General features: G+C 33.2%; 1 protein-coding gene across 1 annotated transcript; it reads left to right on the top strand.

The window, feature by feature from the left end:
- The first annotated feature begins 2,849 nt into the window (after nt 1–2,849).
- Nucleotides 2,850–5,391, top strand: BDCG_06864 (SET domain-containing protein). The gene is made up of 4 exons (XM_045422622.1): nt 2,850–3,278; nt 3,356–3,879; nt 3,999–4,572; nt 4,728–5,391. The coding sequence occupies exons 1-4, from the start codon at nt 2,979–2,981 to the stop codon at nt 4,812–4,814; spliced, it is 1,485 nt and encodes a 494-aa protein (XP_045278221.1). The 5' UTR covers nt 2,850–2,978; the 3' UTR covers nt 4,815–5,391.
- Nucleotides 5,392–11,122: the final 5,731 nt, after the last annotated feature.

The following is an 11,122-nucleotide window of genomic DNA, read 5'->3' as shown; positions in this document are numbered from 1 at the left end:
ATTGTGAACATGTATGAGAGTGAAATTGTGTTGAATCCGCCATCTTTGTATTCATTTATTGAATTGTTGTCAATATTATTCTCTTTTCTTGCTTTTTTGCAAATGTGATGTGTTTTCTGCAAGCCTCTTTTTTAAATGAGTAGTAGTATTATTGATTATCAAGATCTCAAATGCATCAATACTGATAGAATAAGACAATTTTAACTTCTGAAGAGTGTATTGAATGAAGCAGTAGTTCAAATAATGATTATATTGACAAGAAATCCCGAATTGACAGTGATTTTATGCAAAACAGGTCTCATAACCTGTGAAAGATGTAAAGCTTGTGTGATTGAAAGGTTGCTAGCTTTGTGAAAAGTTATATAGTGGAAGGATTAGTAAGCCAGATCACGTGACCTGACAATTCTATATAGATAATAAGTGAATACTCTTCTCTCATTTTATAAGTAAGAATAGCTGAAGTGATATCTCAGTAGTATCTTACTATTATGAAAGAGTAATCTACTGATCTTGTATAGAAGTTAGATTCTCATATTCATTAATTAAATCTTTCTATAATATATTTAAATAATGTCATAGAGTTATTGAAAACTAGTTTGAACAGTGTGTGAGATGAATGAAATTATCTACAGAGAAGTAATGAGACGTGTGAAACCGCAACAGAGTTTTAACACAGTCAGAGATATGATATAAGTATAATAAGCTTACACTATATGAATTAGTATTAAGATATAGATTATATATAATAAAAGTAAAAAATATTAAAGAAGAAAAAAAAAGAGAAAGTATAAGAATCAGTAATCAGAGTAAATATTTATATATATACAAGATAAAGCTTTAGAGTAGAAGAATAGAAAATTTATAAGTTTCTCAGCTAAGAATTAATAACTGAGAATTACAGCTTTTAACAGAAATTTATAAAGTGTAATAAAACAATCTATTAATTAAGTACAGTCTGCTACAGAATTCTTCTATTAAGAGCAAACTCATGCAATACTTAGACTGACCGCTGAGATCATAAATTTCATATTTGATCTCATTTGGTCTGGTCTCATACATTTCTTGGCATGAATCCCGCTGGGACTAATCATTAAATAAACATGCAAAGTGACTATATATCAGATCTCAAAATGAAACTATGACTTGAAACAAATGAGAAAGTGATCTCATTTGATTTCATTTAGTCTCATTCTTAGTATAAAGTTACTATTTTTAGACATTTTAAGGTTTTTTTTAGACTATTTTTAATTTTTTAAAAAGTAATGCTTTTTGATAATGCTTAAATGAGATTTAAAGTCATTTAAAGTAATAAAAATAATTTAAATTGAGAAGTGAAAATCATGATCTTATTTGAAAAATGTGATAAGAGTAGACAGTAAGTCTCACTGAAACAGTATAAGACTACTATCTAATGTTAGAACTGTGTAATGAGATCTGTTGAATTGGCAATGAGACTATCAAAAATTCTGGTCCTGGTCTCAGACACGGTTACACGGTCAGTCTAGCAATACTTATATAGATATTTTTAAATAAAAGTAAAAAAATAAAAAAAATAATATAATTCTTTATAAAAACATGCTATTTAGACTATAATCTGTGAGATAATTAATCTATTATATTTATATAAGAGAAGTTAGCTACATTTATATTATATATAAGACTATGTGTAGATACAGTAATCACTGTAAACTACTAAAATAAAAAAGTATAATTATTATCAGTATCTACTGATAGAAGAGCTGATTAATTACAGAACTTTTAATACTCTCTTTCAGATTAATTATTACTAGACTGATTATCAGAATTATTAATTTTATATTTAATCTCATTTAATCTGATCTTATACATTTCTTGACATGAATTCTGCTGAGACTAATCATTAAAAAAACAGACAAAGTGACTATATATCAGATCTCAAAATGAAATTATAACTTGAAAAAAATAAGAAAGTGATTGCATTTAATCTCATTTAGTTCTATTCTTAGTATAAAGTTACTATTTTTAGACATTTTAAGGTTTCTTTTAGACTATTTTTAATTTTTTAAAAAGTAACACTTTTTGATAATACTTAAATGAAATTTAAAGTCATTTAAAGTAATAAAAATAATTTAAATTGAGAAGTGAAAATTATAATCTCATTTGAAAAATATGATAAGAGTAGATAGTAAGTCTCACTGAGACAGTATAAAACTACTATTTAATGTTAGAACTGTGAAATGAAATCTGTTGATTATTATTATTATTATTATTCTTTCATTATACTCATATGCAAGCGAAGCTTATGATGAGTTCTTGCATGATGTTAAATACAGATCAAGTGTTAATTATACAGAAGGAAATACAGGTGTTGAGACCATGCCAAGATAACAAGAACATAGGAAAATACAAAGAAGTGATAATTAGATACATGCAATAATAACTTTCCAGCCCAGGAATATAGAGCAATTCATTGAAGCGATTTGTACAATTAGTAATGAAACTATCAAAAATTCTGATTCTGATCTCAGACACGGTCACACAGTCAGTCTAATTATTACAGAGTACAGTACTTTCTCTCAGTGACTTTTCTCTTTACAGTGACTTCTCTTAGTGAACTCAGTTAGTTCTAGAGCTGAAGAGACTTCTAGAGTATACTTCTGAGATGTCTCTTAACACTGTTAAAATATTCAGAGTATTTATTAGAAATTTTTAAGTCTATTCTGAAATTGAACTTATGTATGTTGATCATAGCAGGGCTCATGCTTAACAGTCTCATAACCTGTAGGCTACTGGGACAAAAGAGCTTGATCACCACCAGCGCCTGCTGGTAGAAGGGCCGATCAACCGCGTGGCAACGCCACTGGGGCGGACGATGCTACATTTGGTCACCTGACTTCAAGCGCTCGCTCTTAGCGTTAGCCGCGGCGGAATATCTGCGCAACCTCTTGCAGCTCAATAAATTACAACATAACCGAGTCAAAGAATACTTCTTATTTCCAATGAGGCGAGAGAACCCCCCCATCGATGCTCTTGCGGCATGGGCTAGACTTAACAGCGTCCAATTCCACGGCGTTGAGGTCACGCAATTACAGACTGAAGCTGGAGTTGACAAGGGGTGTTCGGTTGTTGCGACTGCAAAGAAATCAGCCCCAGAGTTCGATCCAGAAACTCCAGCTGAGCCAGAAATATTGATGACTATTCCGTCTGATCTAGTGCTTTCACTAGAGTTAGTGGAAACCTGTGCCAAAGCCGACAGGCGTTTGAAGGAGATCTTGGATGCTATGGGGGAGTTCGCAAGGGTGTGTATTCCTCATCATGATCATCTTTTTATGCCATAACTTCGTAATAGGCGTATATTTATTGCTAATATCTGCAGACAGCCCGAGGTGCCATATTAATTTTCCTCCTGGTGCACATTTCATATTCGGATCCAGACTTATCGTCCAGGGAACACATTAAAATATCCAACGCATGGACAGAGTACATAAAATTTCTTCCGGCGTCATACTCTTTGCCAACTTGGTACACCATCGAGGAGCGTGAGCTTCTACATGGCACTTCACTGGAACTAGCTCTGGACTTGAAATTGGCTTCGCTAGAGAAAGAATTTGAGCAGTTACGTGAAGCTACGATGGATATCCCCTGGTGCAGTCGTGATTGGTGGAACGAGGATACAGGCCGGCTTGCCTTCGAGGATTGGAAGTTAGTCGACGCCATGTATAGATCGCGAGCCCTGGAATTTCCCGGCAAGGGGCATTCTATGGTTCCCTGTGTGGATATGGCAAACCACACGTCGGGTATCCAGACCGGCGCGTTGTATGAGACCGATGCAAATGGAAACGCTGTTTTGCAGTTGGGATGGGGACAGAGTTTGGACGTGGGCGACGAAGTAACCATCACGTATGCAAGAGCTTGATGGCAATTCACTTTGGCATCGACCCCGGATCCTTCTTATGCGGTGGTGGGCAAGAAATCTAATTAAGTCTAGAACTGGGCTAACTTCGAAGACAAAACTGTAGATATGGTGACGAAAAGGGTGCTGCCGAGATGATATTCTCCTACGGATTTATTGAAAGCAACCTGACGAACGCACACCAGCTGTTCCTTGACCTCGATATCCCGGCTAGTGACCCACTAGCGCCCGCGAAAAAAGCTGTCTGTGACGTCGCCCCTGGATTCCGCCTTTTCATACCTCCCGGTTCTGACACGACTGATTGGGAAAGCTCATTTGTCTGGTGGTGTTGCGTAAACGAAGAGGACGGCCTAGAGTTCCGCGTCATTCAGTCAAACCAAGGAGAGCGGGAGCTCAAGGTTTCATGGAAAGGATCTAGCCTAAGCTCGTCCGGGTCATTGCTCGACCACCTCAAAATGAAACCTATGTGGGAGGTCTTTCAGCTTCGGGCGGTTGTAACGATACAGGACCGCATGGAGAGTCAACTTCTTCAGCTGCATGCGAGGGACGAATATGTGCAACAATGGCTTGAATATGTCGACGAAAAGGTGATTCGCCGGTCTGTATGGCAAACAACTCTTAAACTCAGAGAATTGGAGGGAGAGCTCTTGGAAGCTGGGCTTCGTGATATAGAAGCAAAGGTACCGACCATTTTCCTGGCCTCACCATTACCTCTCCCCCGCAGATTCTTTTTTGCTCAATGAATGACACATCATGTTATCAATAATGTGTTCCAGGCTGGCTAACTGATGAACTTTGCCGTAAAATTGTGATTCTTGATTTTGTTTGTTGACAGAAACTACAACTATTGGATACAGAGCCTGTTAAGGCTTATTTGGCAACGCAGAACCCTGGCGCAGACATTGCGGAGGACTTCTCCTAAGTAACTCTCACTGTTGGCCAATATATTATAACCCGACTCTCCTCTCCAATGAGAAAAAAGACCGACGAACCGAAATGAAAAGACTAGTACTTCAAGTGAATACTGGACTGCTTATTACCGTGAATTCTAATTGCTCTAGGTTATCTTACATGCAAAAGGCTTGACCTTGAACCTTTGAAATCAACATATATGGTGAACAGCCTCTCAGACACTCTAGTTTACAAAATCAACAATAACAGTCACTAAAAACATAGCTATGAAAAACGCAGTAACTATTCTTTGAATGACTGAAGTTCTAATTATGTTTCAATATTTCTTTTTATCTGAGATAATTTCTACTGATTTCTATATAAAATTTCACTTTATTTAACTCAGTTATATTCTTTCTTTTCTTTATATTTAAACTTTTCTCATTTACTTCTATGCTTTCAATCTTCACTCTGTGACAAACTAACTCACTATTTTCATAGCTGTAAAATGTTCTTATTAAAGCTATTGAGATATAATCTGAAATAAAACACTTTAATTCACATTTCAGTGATTTACAATAATTAGAGAAATTCAGAAGATTAAATTTATCAATTCAGTTCAGTTATAAGTTTTATTATACAGTATATATATTATTTCTTAAAGAATAACATTATTATATTATAATCTAACTACGTGAGTTACACTAAATAGATTAAGATAATACATAAGATAAGTAAATATAGTAATTATTAACACTGTCTCTTATTAATAATTACTACATCTACTCTAGTCACGTGTTACTTTAACTTATTTAGTATAACTCGCGTAGTTAAATTATAATATATAATAATATTATTCTTCAAGAGATTATAAAGCTTTTTACAAGCTTTAATAACTATAATAATATGTAAAATTAACATCTTTATATATCATTACAAGTGTGTCTAGATGATTTATTAAGTGATTGAATCAATAATTAATCTAAGATTCAGAAGAATATCTGACTTAATAAAAGAATATATATTTTCAAAATAGAGAAATGAGAAAATATCAGAATAGTAGATACAGAATTATAGATTATTATTAATATCTATAATAAACTGAAAAGAAACTACTTCAGAGACTTATAAGATAAATGATACAATTATAAAAGAATAGTTTAATAAGTTCAATTACAAATATAAAGACTCTGCTGAAGATATCAGTGAGATGTCAGATAATACAGAGAGCTTAAATAACTGAAATAATAATAGCTCTGTAAGTAAGAAGATTTGTATAAGACTAGAAATTACCAGACTTTAGTATGAGATTGAGTAGATGAAGATCAGTAGAAGTAAGACTCTTGCAGAAAATAATGTAAGAGCAGATTCAACAGAGTATCTTTAATAGAAAGAGAAAATATCTATTATAATAAAAGTTCTTAAAGTATTCAGAAGCTAAGTAAGACTTATCAAAGAACTGATGATTCTCACTGAATTCATTAACTACTGAATGTGAAGAGAGAAAAATCTTTTAACTGCAGAGTAGTCTAAAACTGATAATATTCTTAAAGATAATAGTCTTAATAAAAATATTATCATGAATATATATCATTTCTGAAAAGACTACAATTTTTAATTATATAATTACATGTGATCTACAATTACTCTGCAGATCAAGACTCATTTTATAATACTTAAGAAGTTTAAATTATCATCTTATCCTCTATAAACTATTATGAAGAATAACTATTTTGAGAAATCTGCTATATATATAACTTGTCAATTTAAAAAGCTTATTAAAATAATCTTTAAAAGTAAAGAATGTAACAGAGCTTTCATTGAATAATTAAGTATCATATAAAAACTGTTTACAAATTACAGTATTTTAACACCTTCTGATACTTTGAAATCATTTGATAATATCATGACAAAAGAAAAGAGAATATAGTCATAATGATCAACCAACCGCTCCACCACGAACTCGCTCGATTTTTCGAATAAGAACCCGCCGATAGATCCATCGAAAAGCCCTCGATCATACGAGCATTTTGACCCCATCGCCGACCGCATACCCCGTGTGGTGGTGGAGTTATCCAGCCAAATGTGAATCAGATATTGTTCAAAACTCCTGTGTAGGATTATCCCCCATTCTCCCCTATCACACCACAACCCCGGGCCAGATTGCCATACAAATTGTAAGGTGAAGAGACCTAGCCATATGCACCAATCTCCTTGATTTTGAAAGATTCTCAAGCTGTAATTGTGAAGATATCTGAGAAGCAATCTCTGTGAAAACCCTGTTCATCTTTGATATTTCAAAACATTAACACCAAGTCTCACTCTCATATCACCCTTCTCAATCTGACTCATCTTCAGCAGAAAAATACAAAAAGATATCTCAGTGATAATATCAAGTATATAATTAACAGATACTTCTGAAGTGCAATCTCTGTGATCTGTCTTCAGTGTATCTAGACATTAATATCAAGTCTCACTTTTATATCACTTCTCTCAATCTGACTCATCTCTGACAGAATAATACAAAAAGATACCTCAGTAACAGTATTCAATACATGCAGATAATGTGGAAGGTGTAAAGCTTGTGTGATTGAAAGATTACTAGCTTGTGAAAAGTTATATGATGAAAGGATTAGTAAGCCAGATCACGTGACCTGACACCCTCACTCACCAGAGTAACTATACACGATGCTATATACAAAATTCGCCTTCAAATCAAGTACAGGTACAAAAAATGACTGGAAAATGTGTAGCAATGAAAAATCAGTCATGATATACATCATTTTTTATTCCTCTGTCTCTCTATCTTCTTTATATTCTCTTTACAACATGTATATTTCAAACAGTTGACCTCTTTAACACAGGCCTTGTAATAATACTTTCATTTCATGGAAGCTTTGACGCGCGTGAGGTTTTTCAGAATCAGAAGTGCAGTAATCTCAGAATCAGTGAGTAGGTCTTCAAGACTGTTCTTCACTGAAGATTCCCTCACTGTTGATTCCCTCACTATAGTGATATCCCTTGTAGATGTTGAAGAATCATCAGATTCAACTATGAGTTCTGAGGAGTTCAGTGTATTCTGCACTAAAAGAGTAGATATTCTCGCGGAGATATCATAGTCAATCCACCAATTATTAGTGAGTATGAGAAATAATGAACACTCAGGTCGAATTTCCTCATCAATGAATAGATTATCAATTGATGAATCAGGAATCACTGCAGTCTCTTGACAGGCCGCAGTGAGTAGGCCTGGTGTCTCTGAAGAAATAGCTGCAGCCGCTTTAGTACGGCTTTACAGGCCGCATTGAGTAGGACCTTCGAGTTGTGTGAAGTAGTCAGTATTGATGAATTGGCAAGATGAAGGTTCTTCTGAAAGATGATGTTCTTTGATATGTATAAACGCCCGTTGAAGGGATTCTTGTAACAGGCTGGCACATTGATAATCTCTGTGAGATTTGTTATCTAATAGGTCTCTGATCCATCTGTAATGAATAGTTAAGTCTCACTTTCACTATTGTTCTTTTCCTTCTTTTCTTTGAATTTCTTTATCCTTGCAGTGTTGTAGATTCTTCAATTATCTGAAGCACTGTCTGAATTGATCAATCAACAGTTGTCAAAGTGAGATCTCTCACATTCAGAACATGTAGATGAATTTCTCAATTCTCAATGATTTCAGAAGCTCTCTTGTGAACTGTCACAATTACATTCAGTACAGCCTTCACAGGCTGAATTCAATGTATTGTTGCTGATAGTTGTTGTGGCTGTTGTAGCTGTTGTAGCTGTTGTAGCTGTTATAGCTGAGTTAACCGCAGAATCTATATTCTGCAGGTTCTTTTTATCTTTTGAAGAATCAAGCTGTGAACAGATTTTCTTCATGAGAAGATCAACATTCAATATTACAGCTGTGAATTTGAAATCCTGTATCTTCTCTATCTTCTTCTGAACATAATTTCTTCAATTGTTAGATAGAACTGAGTAGAAGATATCAAATATTCATGCATCTGAAGAGAAAGTATTCAATATCTTCAATTTCATGATGATGAACTGAAACTTATCAAAGAATATATGTAGATTGATGACCTGTGTGTCATTAAGAGACATGAATTCCAGAACTGTCTCACAGTGTAACTGTGTTTTAAGAACAGAGTATTCCTGTTCAATTGCATTTCATAGAGTATAAGTGATTCAATTTTCATCATACTTGAAGAAACATGATCTGACACCTGCACTCAAGAAGTTTGAGATGAATGTGTAGAGTCATCAGTTTCTGACATCTCAGAATAATACTCATTCATCATCTCTTTGTAGAGAGTTCTGAGTCTGTCATTTCTCTATCATATATTAACACTGTGTATTAATCAGTTTTAATTTCATGAAGATGCTTCATGTGATGTAATTGAATGTATCAGTTAGACTGTTTAATCTCACAGTATTCTTAACATCTTTCTTGAATTGAGAGATTGCCTTGTCAACACAGCTATTCAGTTTATAAAGATTGAATTTCAATCTTTCACTGAGATTAGGATTTCATGTGACTGTACAGACTGTTAATGTAATGATAGAATAATTATTAATATTCTGTAATTGATCTGTAGAGAATGAGAATCTCTGTTGACAGAGTTTTTTCAGTTATAGTTCAAGTTCTAGAACTCTTTGCTTCTTCTTGTTCATCTCAAGTATTATCTTGAGATGCTTTATCTGTTGATCTGATATTGCCTCATCTGAACAGTAGACATCTGAGTGTTCAATATTCTTATCAAGAGAACCAGCTTCATCAAGCTGTTAAGTAGATTGAAGAGCCGGCCTGACTGTGTCAGAGACTGTATTCAAACCAGCTTTGAATTGAGAGAGTGTTGCAGAGCATTTATCAATGAAGCTTTCAAAGGCTTCAGAAGAATGTTCACTGGCAGAGCATGAGTGTGAAGAATCATCATCATCATCATCAACTGCAACTGATTCAGTGAAAAGGACACGAGATCGCGAATGTGTATGTGAGCGGGATCATATTGAATTCATCATCTTGATATTCATTTATTAAATCCTTGCCAATATTGTTCTCTTTTCTTGCTTTTTTTTTGCAAATGTGATGCGTTTTCTGCAAGCCTCTTTTTTTTAAGTGAGCAGTAGTATTATTGATCATCAAGATCTCAAATACATCAATACTGATAGAATAAGACGATTTTAACTTCTGATGAGTGTATTGAATGAAGCAGTAGTTCAACAATGATTATATTGACAAAGAAATCCCGAATTGGCAGTGATTTTGCACAAAACAGGTCTCATAACCTGTGAAAGATGTAAAGCTTGTGTGATTGAAAGATTGCTAGCTTGTGAAAAGTTATATGATGAAAGGATTAGTAAGCCAGATCACGTGACCTGACAGATAACAAGTCAACAGAACAAGTTAACAGTATATTATCAACTATAAATTCAGTATACTTTAAGATCTAACTGAGTCTTTAATCTCTGTATAGTGAGATATATTAAATCTAGTGTTAATATCTCAATATTCAATAGATTCTGTAAGAGATTGAGAACAGTAACACTAGATTTCTATTGAATTTGAGAATTAACTCTATATTGATATAATCATTGACAAAGTCTTCTATTTTAAAATATAAATAATAAGTTTCTCTACATCTTGCTGACAATATTTATATTATTATATAAAAATAGACTTATATTCTCTATAATATCAAGACTCTGAAGAGAGAAAGTCTTGATAGAGAGTATACAGTAGTGTATATCTTAGCAGTTTCTATCTCATTCTTCTGCAGTAGTTAATGTAAAAAAAAAAAAAAAGATCTTAGAAATAGTTTTTTACTTCTCTTGAAAAAGTAAGATGTTTTTCTCTGAATTTTATACAATATTCTTATAAAGAATAAAAAACAGAGCTGTTTTCTGTCATAATTTCATATTCTTTTAAGTAAGAATTACTTTTTCAGTGACTGAAGAGCTTTCATTAATACTTAATTCTTTTTTACACTCTTTATTAACTGATTTGAGTTCCACACTTGTTGTGTGAGGAGAATTGAATGATTTAGAATAAAATTGAATAGTTTTAATCAATTTCTCTGTAAAAAATTGATTTATTTTTTTGTCATTTTTCTCTCAAAAACTGTCATATTATCTGATTTTATTATTAATTGATATCATACTTTTTCTCACTGTATCTCAAGAAAGAGATTATAAAAGATTTTATTGATTTATCTTAAAAATCATTTTAGTTTATTAGATTCTCTATCAAAAATCTAACCTAGGTTACTAAACTAGTGTGAAAAAAATCAGATATTTTATATATAAGTTCTTATTCTTCTTTTGAAAAGTCTATCAACTTTT

Source organism: Blastomyces dermatitidis (assembly GCF_000003525.1).
Source record: "Blastomyces dermatitidis ER-3 genomic scaffold supercont1.7, whole genome shotgun sequence".
Lineage (NCBI taxonomy): Eukaryota > Fungi > Ascomycota > Eurotiomycetes > Onygenales > Ajellomycetaceae > Blastomyces > Blastomyces dermatitidis.
The sequence above is the reverse complement of the archived record's forward strand: the minus strand, read 5'-3'. Positions and strand labels throughout refer to the sequence as shown.